Source organism: Tigriopus californicus, chromosome 9 (genome assembly GCF_007210705.1).
Source record: "Tigriopus californicus strain San Diego chromosome 9, Tcal_SD_v2.1, whole genome shotgun sequence".
Classification (NCBI taxonomy): Eukaryota; Metazoa; Arthropoda; class Copepoda; order Harpacticoida; family Harpacticidae; genus Tigriopus; species Tigriopus californicus.
This window is the reverse complement of record NC_081448.1, coordinates 4,358,934-4,375,419: the sequence shown is the minus strand read 5'-3', so window position 1 is coordinate 4,375,419 and position 16,486 is coordinate 4,358,934. Positions and strand designations below refer to the sequence as shown.

The 16,486-nt window shown below is 41.3% G+C and overlaps 2 protein-coding genes and 1 long non-coding RNA gene across 4 annotated transcripts; 2 read left to right on the top strand and 1 right to left on the bottom strand.

Moving 5' to 3' along the window:
- Positions 1–1,224: 1,224 nt before the first annotated feature.
- Positions 1,225–4,395, bottom strand: LOC131887279 (uncharacterized). The gene is made up of 2 exons (XR_009374021.1): positions 3,759–4,395; positions 1,225–1,774 (listed from the first exon to the last, which is right to left on the bottom strand). It is a non-coding gene; the product is annotated as an uncharacterized LOC131887279 (long non-coding RNA).
- On the top strand, positions 3,754–11,956 carry LOC131887277 (exosome complex component RRP40-like). 2 transcript variants are annotated; one of them, XM_059235839.1, is made up of 2 exons: positions 3,754–8,482; positions 11,156–11,956. In XM_059235839.1, the coding sequence occupies exon 1, from the start codon at positions 3,803–3,805 to the stop codon at positions 4,571–4,573; it is 771 nt and encodes a 256-aa protein (XP_059091822.1). In that variant the 5' UTR covers positions 3,754–3,802; the 3' UTR covers positions 4,574–8,482; positions 11,156–11,956. The 2 variants fall into 2 exon arrangements, with proteins under 2 accessions (XP_059091822.1, XP_059091824.1); XM_059235841.1 differs by having other exon boundaries at positions 3,754–8,563.
- Positions 8,219–11,395, top strand: LOC131886651 (calmodulin-like). The gene is made up of 2 exons (XM_059235046.1): positions 8,219–8,482; positions 11,156–11,395. Exons 1-2 carry the CDS (start codon positions 8,219–8,221, stop codon positions 11,393–11,395), a joined length of 504 nt encoding a protein of 167 aa, XP_059091029.1.
- Positions 11,957–16,486: the final 4,530 nt, after the last annotated feature.

Sequence of the window (16,486 nt, the reverse complement as noted above, 5' to 3'; positions counted from 1 at the left end):
CGCCAATTCTTAATCGAAGGAATGCGCCATTCGTTAATTTTCCGAGCCTTTGACCAAAACACGTAGAGGTTGTTCAAGTCAGCAAGAACTTCGAGCATATCCTAGCTTAAGGAGGCTAAAGTCACGTCGAAGGGCGATTTGGAACGAATTCAAAAAAACCTCAACGATTGGCAGCACTTTTTTGTTTTTGTTTTGGGATAAAACTTGGTATGAAAAAGACTAAGTTGTTTAACGAAAAGTATGAAGTACCTTTTAAAGTGCTCCGATTCAAACGGTGTAATCCGTATTAGAAATGTCATTTCGCACAAAATATCGAAAAGCTTTTATTTAACACTCTAGACCAGCTTCCACAAACTGACACCAAATCTGTTACAAAGTAAAAAAAGGAATCTGGTGAACCATGTGAAATGACCATTGTTCGTAATATGCGAGCTAATTTTAAAGTTATCTAATTTCTTTTTGATCTTTTATTTTGAGATTCTTGTTCTAGTTCAAACTTGAAATCCAAGAATATTAGTCAATTGACCGGGTATTTTTTCTCATTCTTCACTTCTATCTTTTTTTCATTTTTTTCTTATCTCTACAAAATATGAAACAGGCTCGTTTGGAATACCTTGAACCAAAACAAACTATGAACTATTCATTTTTGGCCGAGTTTATTGGATTTGGAACCTAATTTGGAATATCATTAAACCTTACATCCGTTTACATAGAACCCTCATCTTAATATGTCGTCTAATCTCGTTTGCAACGTCAAAAAGTGACAGCCTAATGCTAAACAGAGAGGATTATAATAAAGCCAGAACGTGTGATTTATGAAGCGAATAGCAGCAGCGATACGAAAGTATTTCTTAAAGATGGAAAGGATTCAAGATTGAGGGTTAATGCAAATGGCCTTGCAACCATTTATTGGACAAATCTAATACCACCCCAGTGCTTATTCAGCGATTCTCTCTTGAGAAAGTGAAAACAGTAAATACCGAGAAATGATTCCAATTTTGTATTAGATGTGCTCTCGAGAATTTCCCGATTTCGTCAGAACTTGATTTCTTGGTATACAAACCCATAAAACTGCTGAAATATGAACGGTCAGGTAACGCTGACAAAAAGATTTTGTAATTCACCTTTAAAAATGCGGAAATCTATCAAATTGCCGCTGAGTAAAAAAAGTTGAAATGTGTCTTTTTGTGTATGAACTTTTCGCAAAATGTGTCGCAGGGTAAATTAAAAGATTTAAATATTTATTTCCATTTTTTGAGTGGCTAAAAAATAAAGGTTAAGGTATCAACATGAAATAAAAACTCTTTTTAAACATTTCAAATCACATGATCAATTTACACTGGAACATTGGAAATAGTTGACAATAATTCACACATTCTAAGCCCAAAATCGGATCCAATCTTGTTCTCAGGTTCGAGTGAAGGTGCACTATTCATTCTGTTATGAATTGATGGAAGGTCAAAACTCGGCTCTTCCAACAGGAAGTGGCTGTTTTCCCCCGTTAAATAGCTCTAGCTCTCCAAACGACAGCTTTCATGATGATCATGATGATTCTGACGTTGATGGAGCAAGGGATGGAACGGAGAATGACTCGCACCTGCTTCGCTTCCATACGTTGAACGAAGTACACCAGATCAGACTTCGACCGAAGTTGAAAGGCACCTTGAATTGAGTCACCTGGTTGGACGGACAGACGGACAGAATGAAAGCTGGGTTTAGCATCAGGAAGTGAGGGGCTCCCAATCGTACGCAAAAACATTGAATCTGCAGCATGCTGTAAATGCGAAGAAGATTGGACATGACTCTTTTACCCTTCTACACCGATATTCCTCCGTGTTTAGTACCAAGATAAACTCAGAGGATTAGGGAAACGACCATTGATTGATCCCGTGTTTGATCGATATTTGTCTCTTTTGAGAGGAAACGTGCTCCCCTCTTGAATGCAAGGGATTGTTGGAGAGAAGTTTTTCCCATAGTCGAGGAGACTTCGGAGTTGCTATTCACGCGACTGAGACGATCGATTCTCTCCGATTGTACACATGTACGTAAATGGATTGTGATTAAAAGGTTTACCAGCGAACTCCGTATGTAGGAGAGAGCTTACTTATATACGCGTACAATTTTTGGTTGATACTTGACCGAGAGCCTGCCCCGAAGTATGAATAAGGACATTAAGTGTAAGATAAATTGTAACGTGACTATAGAGACCAATCATGAAAATTTATAATCTTGATGAGCCTGAGATTTCAGATCACGGTATGTGAAATGAAAAGCCGAGTGGCTGTTTATTCCAAAAAAATGTCCTGTCTTACTTGAGTATACTTGCTGATTTCAATTTCAAAACGAATCTTTACGGTCGTGTAACTTATGTAAATTTATTAACATTTATAATGCAGTCCAATGGGTTACTCTGACAAGGAACATCACTTGACTGACCAGTTAATTTATCAGTTAATATAACATTCATTGAGTTGCTCCCACTATCTAAAATGGGTCACATTAATATAAGGCATCAATAATACAAAAATATCTTGCAACTCTCCATCATGTATGACATTGAGTAAAATAAGATGTGTACATATGAATGCATAATAAAGTATAAAGATGTAAAAAAAAAATTTGAAAATGGTAGAATAGTTTGACCAGAGTTATATTGCAATACCGTAGAAACGACTTAAATTGGTTCAGTGACAATAACTATAACCAGGGCATTAGTCGTTCCTCAATAAATGGAACGAATTGCAGTTACAGTTACTTAGGTCAAAAATAGTAATTCGTTACACAACCGTTACTCGAAAATTTACTCAAATTTTAGATTACCAATAGTGCATGGTTTGTGCCCAATCAAGACCATTCTTCCCTAAAAGAAATTGTGTCTTTTGACTCATGGAGTTCTAATGCGTAACATCTGAAGATTTTGCGTCACCATTTTAGTTAAAGAGCCTTGGCATTAAAATGATGATACTTTATTTACATTGACGAAAAATGGTTAAGGAAAAAAAAAAAGGTTGAGCACCCTAGGTTCACCCCATAAACCGAATGGTTTGTTTTCATGGGGAGACCTTGACTAGATTGATGCCACTGTGCAATCCTCCGCTTTGATCCAAAAAAGGTGTCCGACTCCGAGAGCGGTCTTAGTCAACCCCGTGACCTTTCCCAAAATGCCAAAAAAAACACAATAATAGAATATCTGGCTTATTCGAATGTCCGATATGAGTTTGAGGTAGTTAAGAGCAAGCGCAATTTTCAACTCTGACTTTCTTTGATCGTAATATGCTGGATGGAATTAGCAATCAATGGCAATTTCTGCTGAAATCTCAGCAGTGACGAGAGTAACGAAAATTTAAAGGCCAGTCTGGAAGCTAAATATTCTTTTAGTTTTTGCGTCGTTACAATTACACACTTTTAAAACGTAATGCAAATACAGTTCCTTTTTCGAAAAAAGGAACGAATTACCGATATTTTGTTACTCGTAATTTCGTTACTAATGCCATGACTATAACTCATACAGCACGTTATCCAAAATTTTACAAAATGTTTCCCTCCTCTCTAGAGCAAAAGAACTTAAAAAAAAAGACGTGATTCAAGTTTGTATCAATCCTAATTCTGTAGTAGAAAGTGAAAATTCCATTTTTTCTTACCTCATAACCTAACATTTCATCTTTCAAAGCTCTCTTTTTCGCAAACCAGCCAACTAGTAGGTTCCGCGACCATACATTATTTCATTCCGTGAACACGTGCTATGATTTCAGACGTACCAAACAAACAACAATTCAGACCTCCGAACCCTCATGTGTTGAATATGCCCGCTGAAATGGAGCTCGATCCCGACAATGTGTCAGCTAAATCATCGCCATCTGCTCGGGTTGTAATCCCCGGAGATCCCGTGCCCGAGATTCCGCCCTCAGATGTCGTTATCCTGGGACCTGGTCTTCGGCGAGAGGGACCCCACGCCATTGTGACCCGTCCGGGCGTGCTTAGACACAAGCCCTTGCCATCCTCGGCCGAGAAATTGGCTCCCAAGGCCATCTACTGGGTCGACACGCACGCTAAACGCTATGTTGCCGCCCGTGGTGAGCACGTTATCGGCGTGATCTTGGCCAAGGCCGGCGACACGTTCCGGGTGGATATTGGCACATCTGAACCCGCATCCTTGTCCTTTATGGCCTTTGAAGGGGCGACCAAGAAGAATCGGCCCAATGCGTTACCGGGAGATGTAGTGTATGCCAAGTTGTTGGTGGCCTCCCGAGATATGGAGCCCGAATTGGTGTGTGTGGATGCGTACGGGAAAAAAGCGGGCATGGGCGTGCTCTCAGGGGGCGGGTTTGTGTTCACGACCCCATTGCACGTGATTCGGAAACTCTTGTCACCCGACTGTGTGCTACTAAAGACATTAGGCGATTCCATCCCGTTTGAAATTGCCGTGGGTATGAATGGGCGGATTTGGGTCAGATGTAAGTCCGTGAAGGAGACCATCAGTTTGGCCAATGCCATCTCCGTGGCCGAGTACATGAATAATGACGAGATTAAGGCCATGTCGGCCAAGTTGGTGAATGCCTTGGCTGGATTTTAAGGCGATTTCTGTAAGGTGTATGTACGTCATCATGATAATTGTCCCAGCGTCCTTTTTGCGGCTGGAGGGCCAAGGCCTGAATATTTCATGTCCCTCATTCACCAAATGGCCTTTTGTCACCCAAGTTGCGCATGACTAATTGTGCGTCTGAAACTAAAATGTTGGAAAAAATGTTATTCCCTTGGGTCCCCTCAGACAAAAAGAGATGTGTTCATTGTCAAGCAAGAAAAGAAATGATACACCCACCGTTGAGCTCTGCTTGAAGTAGAAAACCATGGCTTGTCATGGTGGTGAAATAAGGGCCCCCAAATGATAAATGAATCGAATAAAGAAAAGGCTTTCCGTGTAAGTTGATAACAATTGTCGCAAGCGAGGTTGAAACGAGGCTTCATGTTTGCTTCCGGAGTCTGTTGGACCTCGATTTGGTAGGGGAAACGAGCTCGACTTAACTCAGGACAAAGACATCCATTCGTGAATTCCTTTTGGATCCACAAGGCTGAAAGAAATCACCAATTGTCAAATCCATGTCGTTTTATGCACTAAAAGGAAGGTCCATTAGCTCAATGTCTCTTTTCAAGACCAAGACCCTCTTAAACGACCACTACTAGTCGATCATTTCGAGCCTCTCGGCCTTCGTGAAAGAACGCAAAATGGCCACTGACCGTGGCTTTTAGCTCTTGAACCCAGAAGAGGCAAAGACGGAGTTGACGATGATGATGATGAAAATGGCCCAAAGTAAGGTTTGAAAGGATCCTAGGATCCAATACTCTTTGTGTTTCGAATAGATGGGATGGATCACTGGATTTTTCTAGTCTGACGCTTCAGGGGGTACCCTTTTTGTGACGGGCTCGACGAGCACATGACTTATCTCTATAAAGTTAAATGGACCACGACACGTTCCACTCGTGAAGTTGGAACAAAAAAGGGTTTGATTTAGGACATGGATGCAAAATAGCTGCCATTAGAGGACCTAAGGCCCATTGATGTTCGCTGATCGTGAAGTATTTGAGACTTTGATAAAAACGCGGAATTTTACCCCTCCATTGGGCCCTTAGAATGGACAGTTAGAAAGGAAGTAGTGCATCTAGCGCGGAGTCAAAACATTCTCGGGACGCGTTTTTCGTATATTGCGCAGATTTCCGATCTCCTTTGTTGGAGATTCACGGAGCATTATCCGTTGAGATCAAAATCATCCAGGGTATTCCATATGCCCGGGGCTCTCCTCTCATCCTAAGACGGGATTCGTAAGTGCACTTTTATACTGGGCCCACTTTTTAAAAGGGATTCCTCATTGGGCCGAAGTACGCAAGTCTACCCATAGCCTCAGGACGAGGCCTCGGGATTATGTTAATACGCTCGAAAATTGAGGATTTTTAACATGTGCTTCTATCACCAATTTCGAGACCACCTCGTATATTTTTTTAAAGCTCGAGACGTTCCGAGGTCCACTTCTTATTAGATATCTAAAATTCAAGTTCGGAAGGTCCTCTTTTGTCGAACCGGATCTTCTAACTCTGTGCAACGAATAGATCCGTTGAAACCTACACACTGATGAGGTCTCTCATTTTATAACAAGTAGTGTTACAGGTGAATTTGTATTGTATTCTTGTATGTATGACTTTCATGCGTATCTTTCCCTTTCGTTTTGACCGTTTCTTCACGGATTGGACTCTCAAAGGTTTGTACCTAACAAAAGCTAAGAATAGATCTCGAAGGAACATCTTTGCTAATGTCTACGCGCATTCACAAAGAAAATGAGAGTAGGGCACAACAGAGAGTGAAAACCAGCCAAGCTCTGGGGATTGCTCAAAGGCGCTCTATATGAAGTGCTGCATAGGGAGGCAGATCTAAATCATGCGATTATTGTGGGTTTCTTTCAGAACCATGCTTTGCGTAGGAAATTGTGATTGCCAAAAGAAAATCGGACCGAATATCTGAAATTCCCTTGTGACGATGAATATATATTCTTAGGCTATGATGAGTATGCTTTCGGGTTTCAAAACAGATCTTCTAAGCCCTCCAAAGATTCGAATAGATTGGTTAATTACCCAAATATCCTTGAAATTGAGGGCCATATAAAATTTCATAGTGCCAAATATTCTGGGTAGCGTCAAAGGAAAAATCACGGAATATGTACCAAAAACGAAATAAATATTTTTGTTTTTTCACTTCCTCGACCAGTTATTGATTTGTCAAAGATACTTTCATGAAGTGTGCCTTAGTTTTACTTCAAGTTTGGCCAGTTTTAATTCAAATCAGCAAAAAGAATATACATCATTTCATTCATTGTTTTCGCTGCATGATTCCATGTAGCTGAATACTTAATAAGAGTTTAAACGTTTTCTTTTTAAGCCAAAATCGAACGAAAAAATATTTGGAAGCGCCCGCCCGACTACAAAATCGAGTGTCTCCCTTGCCATGGAAAATAGTGAGTGCTTGTCGCCCATACTGTGCACACTTGGTCCAAAAAGAGTGCATAGTTCGGTCCGCTATGCACATGGTTCGCGGGGGCGGAGATCAAGCGCCTTGCTTGAGACGCAAGGCCAGAGCCAAGGTACCAGACCTCTCCAAGCAACGCACACAAGTATAGTATTGTACCACGGTAGTTGTTCCAGAAGTTGGACAAGGAGGCTGTCTTCGTTCGTTTCCCTCACTCGGTCCGTCTTCTTCTCTCTCACGGGCTCTTGGAATGTTCCTTCCCAGGGACCTGAGCTAACGGCTCGTACTAATGAAAAGACCTCTCGAAAGGCTATCCAGACAGGGAAAACGAACTTTTGGCCCTTGGGCCTCCCAGGCTCTCCAAGAGGGAACATGGAGCCACCTAATTCCTGGGTGTATCCGAAAATACAACCCTCTACTATGTACATATGTCTAGGGATCTTTGCTGAGTTGTGATCGTCATCGCCACAGCCAACAAGTTCTAAATCCCTTTTCAACGAATGTTGACCCAGTGAGAGGACGAGACCCTTGCTCAAGGAGAACTGAAATTTAGAAGCCTCTTCGATGTTCGTTTCATTTCTTCTCCGAGTTCCATCACCCAACTATTTGGTACCAAGAGGCCATCCAGATTCTCGTCCCCGAGCTCTCGTCCCCGGTTTCTCTCTGTCCCTTTTCTTCGCGTTCTTTCCCTCGCCCTTCTCTGTTATGTACTACAATCGGCCTCTGCTTGGTTCAAAGGGAACCCAATCTTTCGCTCGTGTTCGTTCGTTCGTTAGTTCCTCCGTTCCGTTCCCTTTTCCATTCCACTGCCTACAACACATTTTGGCCCGGGGAACTGTTGGTATAAGTGCCACTCGGGAACGAACAGAGCCCATGTGAGGACTCTTGCATACAATCGTCCTCTTGGAAAACAATCCAACCATCATTCATTGCCTTTGTCTGATCATCACGACGGATCCATTTCACCCGAGACCACGAATTTTTCGCCGCAATCCCAATCGTTAAGCCGGAGAGGTAACCTCGCAGCCAACCACACTAATCTGTTTCTAACACACTCGAAATCTTGTCCGTGTGAAGAGGAGCGTTTCTTGCCCGCCCATTAGTGATACCTGCCCCATCATCCCATCACCAAACACCGACAAGAATTGAGCTGACCAGTGGTGGAGATTGAAATTTCAGGTTATCCGTATGCATAGCTGCCACAGCATGTCCGCAATTGTGCTTTTCAATCAGCAAAAGATCCGCGATCGCCACAAGAGAGAGGCGCTCATTGAGGCCTTCCGCAAGGCCGACAAGAATGGAGACGGCCGCCTCACGGTCGATGACGTCTACGGGATCTACATGAGCCACGGGGTCGACGTCACAAGAGAAGAGGTGCAAAAGATTGTCGAGGCCGCCGACAAGGATGGAACCGGCCTGCTCACCGAGAAGGAGTTCGTGGACAGTCAGAAGACCGGAGAAGGTGTGACGGTAAGTTGAGACCAAGTGTTCCTCAAGTGATCCCTTTGGGAATCAGTTGCCTCCATTTCTTTGACTTTCAATTTCCTTGGGGTAGGTAAAAAAAGTGTACAGATTCAACAGGGCTGTCTTGGTTGAAAATGTTGTGGCTAGAATTTGAATAATAGTAATTATTTCAATAAAAAATCTCGCACCACAAACAGAGTACGTGGTCAACATGCCTGGCTTCCATGGACTCATTCTCGAGCACTTTTCCCAACTTTATCGTCAAATCACACGACTTACCAAGTTGGACACAAATTTGCCAACTCGAAATAATGTCGTGGGCTGTTCAGATTCTTTTTTTCGTCTTTGGAAGCTGCACCACGAATTGGGTAAAAAGTTTTGTTTAGTAAGTATGACATTGACGGCCAAGGGGCCTTTATGATCACAAGACAAGTGTGGCCCACACATAAAAAAAAATAACCGTGACTACTAACTTGACAAGGACTACCCTACCTAGACAATTTCCCTCAAAAAGTGACATGAGGGAGATGGTGGAGTTCCAGAACAAATGCCCTGCCTTAAGGGTCATAAAAGGTGTAGGAAACAGGCTTTGCGCATTTCTATTTCGTGGGATCGTGACAATAAACTTCTAAAAGAGAACACTAGTACGGGCACTTTCGATCACGAACATGGGTAATGTCACTTTAACCCTGTCAAATTGGATTTACGGAACTTAACAATCCATGGATCTCTTTCTTTGGAACAGTTATTAGTCAAGTTTTTTTTCATGTACCCACGAGACTTGGTTTATTCTTACTTTTATATAAACAATTGTTAAAATCATGTACCTTTGTCTTGCGGATAACTGGCCTTGATGTTTGAAAAATTTGAGGAAAACGAATTATGTAAAAAACGTCGTTGATTTTCACTCATACTTGCTGGTGTAACTGATTATTAAGTGGAAGAAAGCTTCATCATATGTCATGTGTTGAAGTATGAAACCGTTGCTCGGCCAATTGTCAACATGTCTTGTCAGTAAACGAAATAAGGTCATAACTTACACAAAATACATGACGTCAGTTGATTTTCATGCCATTATTTATGATTTTAAGTGCATGCAAGTATCCTTGAGCCTTTCTAACTACGAAAAGGTCTCTGTTGGGATATTGAGTTAATTACACATGGATTACTCCTTCGACCCTAAACTGATTTGATCGGCTTTCAGGGACCAATGTTTTGGTTGGGTTGTATTAATCGGTCACGCTGGCTTGCACGGTTTTCAATTAAGTGCTTATCAACAGATTAATCATTGTCATGCAAATACCAAACCAAACACGAGGATTTTTAGGAGAACAAAGCAAAAAGAATGAATATTCAAATCAATAATGTATGGTCTTGGTGGAAGGTTCAGAAACAAAGGTTGTCAACATCACAAATGCCAAAATGTGACTAATTCAACCAAATGTTGACAGGGAGTAAAGTCAACCTTTATCCTCCGTTTTAATTGAAATTTTGCTTTTGCTCACATTCAAATGCACTTTGAGAGGTCTTGATCATGTTTCGCTCCGACATTGAATTGGCTCCAAACGAACATTGGCAACAATAAATTCTGTTTCACATGAAGTGCTCTCCGGTCTTGGCCTTCAATAAATTCCAAGGCTGTCAGACTTTTTATCGTGTGGAACGCAGAACAACCTAAAAGTGAAGGAAGTCCCAACATCCAATAAGATGAGAGTATTTTTCTTTTTATTGACACAAATCCTAAGTCAAAGTCTACCTGAAGCAGCTCAGACACGTCTGAATGACCTCTAAATGGCCTTTTCCAATCAATTGTTTTCCATTGTACTAGAGCAATGAAGCCGGATTGCACATAGGTGTGGGAGACACATACAATTTGTTGTTCATTCGATGGCAAATGTATCTCGAAGCCCTTGGGCATTTACTCTCGCACTTGCATTTTCAAAAGCCAAGGCTCAAATGGATCCCAAAACGACAGTTATTTCTGGATAGAAGCCAAGTTTTCAGATGTCACAAGGTCACGTCGTTGAACAGGATCCTTTAGTGGGTTCAGTTCATAATTGATTTCGGAGAAGACTTTCCTCTCACGAAATAATGTTCGTTCTTAACATTCGTCGCCAATTGATGCTCAAATATTAATTGGGAATGAAGCGAACGTCTAGTATTTTTATTCATACCGATATTTGAGATGTTTTGCGTCGAATTCTCCATCATACGAATAGGTCCCTACTAACTATAGCTGATAATCTAGCTTTCAACCGAGAGATAGACAAATAAATAAGGTAATGCATAATTGATACCTTCGCCTTTTCCGTGAAAATGTCAAGGTTTATGGCTTTTGTAACATGGCTTAGAATTTATCTTGGACCTTTCAGGTAAATGGTACGACTTTCACCGACTTCATTCAATTTCGAAAACTTAAGAAGTTGGTGTTATCGATTTTTGATCACTCTTTAGGCTACATGGAACGGAACAATGCTTTTGAAATGACAAGAACCATGGAGTACTCATTGCAAGAACTTATTTTGCCTTTCGTGTTATGTCAATAGAAACAAAAAGTGGAGATCTGTTTAGCTCTAAAGTAAAGGATCACAAGTAAATGTCAACCTTTGTGTTTGCAAAGATGTGTTCTTAAGCTGTGAAAGTTGCTCTACTAAGATTTTTTTTTAAATTTTTTTGTAGGTGATGGAAGACCCCAAAAGTCAAGATGATCGTCAGCAGCCAAAGGATGCGGGTAAACAGGCAGAGCTGGCCTTCAAGCTCTACGATAAGGACAAGGATGGATACATCACCAAGTCGGAGATGGAGAAGTTGTCCAAGAACCTTTCCAAAGAGCAAATCGAGAAGGTCTTTGCCCGCTTCGACGCCGATGGGGACGGTCGATTGAGCTATGCAGAGTTCCGAAAGATGATGAATAAATGAACAAGGTCAAAACATGGGATGAACGAGATCTAAGACGCCAAATTTCTTCTGGTTTTCCAATTTGGGTGCTTGGGTTCTACGCCCGTTTGCTTTCCAACTCATTTTCTGACAATCATGCAAAATGGAAAAAAGATTACAATCAAGGTTAACCCCAATTTCAACTCTTGAGGTGCCATAGAATTCAAGTCCCCTCCAAAACTGTACGCCCATAATTCAATTATGATCTCAATCTCTCTCTCTCTGTTTGAGCATCCCATCACAATGTTTTTTAGTGCTCTTAATCTTAGCCATGTACGGAATGAAACGAAAAACTTATTAAATCCATTCTTTCTTGTAAATTAGCTCGTTGTTTCATATACAACCCAATCATGTTGTGAATATGTGTCAAATTCGGAATGAATGGTGGACTGAGTTCAATTGCATTACTAGAACTGAGAAGCAAAGAAAACCTTCTCATTCCTATATTATACGAATCCCATCCCAATGCGTATTACTGGTTACTTTTTAGATTTCAATCTCGTAAGAATTATCTTTGCAATAAAAAAATGCAAATCCGCCAAATTGTGCTGTCGCACGCAAATTGATCCCATTATCAGTTCCCCTTGTCAGATATTACTATATACTGTAGCACAAGGAATTCAAATTGACGCGCTTCAAAAAAATATGTAACGTTGTCTGGCCTTCAGTTTTTGATCAAAAGTGTTAAAATTTTGCAAGGAGTATCAAGATACACATGATTATATGCTATTTGATGTAAGCCCCGTTTGCGTCAATGACTTACTGTACGCAAGACCTTATTGACGAGGGAGCGTTGTTGACCAAAAAGTCCGTTGTTCTATTGGCCTTGTTCTGCCGGTGGATGTAATCAATGAAGATTTTGTTGAACGGATACGTCTGTTGGAATTGGATTCAACATAGCCTCAGACAAACGAAGCCAAAGAAATAAGGTCTGGAGTGCTAGGAGCCCAAATGTCCAGGCCTTGCCAAAAAAGTCATTGATGGCAATTCTCCTTCGGTAAAGACCACTGCACAACGGCATTCGGCCTCCGAGAAAGAGATTCCTTCCAGATCTCCATTCCTTCTCGTCATTGGCTTGAAATTTCCCCGGATAATTGCTATTTATCTTCTGTGGTCAACTGAAGGAGAGGTTTCTTGGCGCTAGGTCCTATGGGGAAAGAACGATCGACTTTTGTTGAGGGCGCCAATCTATATTCCCAGTCTTGTAGATCCGCTCCCTATATATGAGACCAAAAGCCTAAACCATTGATGTGGAGTGAAGTGCAACCTCAGTACATATATTGTCTTCTTTGGTCTAATTTCCTGACATACAATGTGAAAGATAACCTTTATTCAAGTTGACGTGCTTAGCCTTGTTGCAATACTTCTTGGAAATAACCTGCAGTCCCATGGCCAATTAATCTCAAAAAGATACAAGTACTCTAAAAAAGGGTTTTCATTGATATTGTTCTTTCAAGTAGCGCCTTGGTTTGGTCACGCCACATAAAATTGCGGTCTTTTGTCTTGGGGCAATTTTTTCTTACTTTCCAAGATAGGTGGTTTTCCATCGATAGAAGTAGCGAGGTGTAGGCATTAGGTGCAGTGACACAATAGCTATTTATTCAATTGCGGGGGCATTCTTTGCGTGGAGTTTATAAAAGTGAGGCTTGAAGAAAGTCGACAAGGTCAAGACACCTTGCATTCGCCCATTTCATGCCGTCTAGTTTGAAGAGAAGAGCGAGGAGGGCTTGCCCGGGCTTCTCTTCCCACGAGAGGGCATCATGAAATGGCAAACGCGTTCTTGCTGTTGACCCTTTTTGAACTTTTTGAAATCCCTACTTCAATAAACCTCATGTAAAGAGAGATGCGGCTACTGAGTATACAGTATTCTTTTACAAGAACCAGTTTTCAAGGTATGAATTTCCCTAGAAACCACTCGAAGCCAAGTTTGGTGTTTGATAATGTCTATTTTCTTCACGAGTGGCTGGAAACTTAGATTCCGGCCACTCGGCCATGTTTCCCAGAGTTATGTCTTTTATTGGCTTTTCACCTTGTCCAGATGAGTAAACCCATGACCGAAACCTACAATAAAAAAGGGATATTCTTCTCGCACTTTCAGCCAAACTGGATAATCTGGCTTATTAACGTACATTTTAAACTCCGAAGCAAAATCAGGCCTAAAGAGTGCATAATTTCATAGAGGACAGTTCAAAATCCAAGGCAGCCATTGGCCAGGTGGACCATTCGGGGACGTTGGTGGCAACCCATTGGCTGGAACAACTTGAATAATCGTCTGCTTCTTTCAAAAAATTGGTTTGGACCGGAAGCAATTAATTTGTTTTCTTATCGTATGTGTTCTACTTCTTGAGCAATTAACTAATAGTGCTTCTTTTCCATTCTCTCGGTTTTAATATTTTTCCCAATTGTGCCATTACTCTTTTATACACATTGTGTCTGTGAGTGGCTCTCAACAATAAACAATAAATAATATACGTCTTGTGTGGCTCTTAGGATAAATATGCAAGGAAGCGATGCATCATTTGGCTTCGCTGGGCTCATTTGACAGTGTGACATGAATTCGAACTAGCCGGCAATAACTTTGAATGAATGCGAATATTTATAAATAAGTGAATTCACACTTTTTGCCACTTTATGACTTTATATTGCTGAATTGTAGAGTTTTCAGGTGCTGCCCTAGACTCTTTTGAACGAGTGTTCGTCAAGTAAGGCTCCAGTTTAGAGGTTCAGTGAGGGTATTCCACAGACTAATGGCTTTTGGAACAAACCCTAAAGCTGCTTGGGGCGTAAGAGGGGGAACTTTGAGACATAAATTGCACCAGCCTTTGATGACCATTCTCATTTGTGCCACGGACATATCAACTAGTATTTGAACCTTTATTATCGAATTATTCCTAACACTTATTCAATTCACATGTAAGACTTGAATTGTATGTCCTTTATTGCGAACTAGATTGTGCTACTCTTCTCGTCTATCTAATCCTTTGTTGAAGGCCACGTTTCAGGGTGATGAATTAGCCAATGACAAGCCTCAAACAAAATTTGGGAGCTTGTAATCCAGGTTCCAATATAAGGTCAAGTTTAATACGCGTATTACGGTATTAATGCTAGTTTACAATATCTACATGTCGGTTTACCATTGATTAAAGATTGAACTATTTGACCAGCCCTCAATTTCTATACCCAGGGGCTATCTGTTTGACTCATTTCGGACATTTAGCCAAGCGCTGGTACCATCAAACAAACTTGCTGCCAATGCCAGTGATGCAAAATTGGCGTTTCAAACTGGTTTTAGCGAAGCTGAGACCTTGTCTCATATAGCATTGTGAAAGAAGGGTCAGCTTCTCAAAATCGTGTTTGAATCTCCAAACTTGCATCACTGACACTGATACCAGCAAACAAACGAACCTGACAGAGCTTGCCTATATGTCCCCATACGGGAAGTGTGTACTTGGATCCTGTTGAGAGACCGAGGCAGTCACAACTCCATGGACATTTGATGCCGAATATATATTAAACAATGTGAAGCAAATCCGGGGGCATTTCAGCACGGTTACCCAACTGATTGAGCGTATAGAGCAGGTCACTGAGGGACTAGAGAGCCGTGAATCGGTTGATGTAGTCACCTCGAAATTGCCAAGGCCTTTGACAAGGTAGACCATGGCCTTTTAGTTAACAGACTTAATGAGATGAGGATCCAAGGCAAGGTTCTCGATTGGCTAAGAAGTTCTATTTCTGGTAGGAAGCAATTGGTTAAGGTTGAGGGAACCCTTAGTCACCTACATGATGTCAAGTCGGGTGTTCCTCAGGGCTCCATTTTAGGTCCTCTCCTCTTCATCACCTTCATTGCTCCACTTCAGAAGCTCAGAAGTAAAGTCAATGTCTCTTCATATGCTGATGATACAAAATTAGTGTGTCATAGGAATGGTCAAGATTCTGATTGTCTGAAAGAGGTCTTACATCAAATCAACTCTTGGGTTGCTGAGAGTAAGGGCTGCTTTACGCTAGGATGGAAAACCGAGATTGAATCCGGTTTGAGGATTGAAGCAGGACCAGTGTTGGGGCGAGTCCAGCAGAGGACTCGAGTACAATACTCAAGTCGAACCAAAAAAAAAATCACATTTCGAAATTTAAACCAAAGAATGATGTTTTTTTTACAAATCCGGACTTCAGCCTTTTAGAAAGGGCTCGGACTTTAGTCTAGATTCGCCCCAGCACTAGTCCTACTTCCATCCTCAAACCGGATTCAATCCTGGTTTTCCATCGCAGTGTAAAGCTGCTCTAAAGCCGCCCTAAAGCCGCCCTAACATGACCTTGAATGAAATGAAATTCCGCTCAATAACTTTTGGGTCGATGCCATTAAACACTCCGTTCGTAGATAATGGAGGGAAACACATCGAGCGGGTTTTATCCATGAAGGATTTAGGTGTGGTCCTCCAAAATAATGCAAATCTCGATGAGCATATTCAGCTGAAAGTTGATGCAGCTTTTCAAACATGTGGTTGGATATATCCCACGTTTAATTCCAGAGATAGTATCGCGATGCTAACTCTGTATTAGTCAACTGTCTTGAATATGCCTTGCCCATTTGGGTTCCAATGAGTTCAGCAGGTTTGCAAAAAGTCAAACAAGTCCTAAGATGCTTCACTAGGAACATCATTAGCATTGATAAATATTGCTAGTCCTCTTCAACGATTTCCTCTTCATCCTCATGTGGAACTTGAGTTCCGAGCAATATGAAATGGGATTGGAATGGTCAGCTGATGCCCTAGTTGACTCTGGCTTCGATCAAACTTTTCCGGTAGTGTTCAGCGAACTGCAAGCTAATGGAAGTTGACGACAAAAAATGTCCATTTTGTTACATGAGGATCCTTCTCCGGCTCAAAGTCAAGGACATCANCCTTCCTAAATGTCATGTACCAGGCGAGTTGTATGCCGACCTTCAGACTTCCCTTATTTTTCCTAGGGTCGATTTCATAAATATTTGAAGAGAGATATGGGCATGGCAAAATTTTAAGGATTAAAAATAAGAAAACCTTTTTTTGTGAATTGCTAGTTTGGCAAAACGGTAAAGCT

Excerpts from the sequence above, each read along its gene's own strand:
- LOC131887277 (XM_059235839.1), top strand. The coding sequence starts at position 3,803 with ATGCCCGCTGAAATGGAGCTCGATCCCGACAATGTGTCAGCTAAATCA.
- LOC131886651 (XM_059235046.1), top strand. The coding sequence starts at position 8,219 with ATGTCCGCAATTGTGCTTTTCAATCAGCAAAAGATCCGCGATCGCCAC. Across the intron at positions 8,483-11,155 it reads AGACCGGAGAAGGTGTGACG|GTGATGGAAGACCCCAAAAG; the intron begins GTAAGTTGAGAC and ends ATTTTTTTGTAG.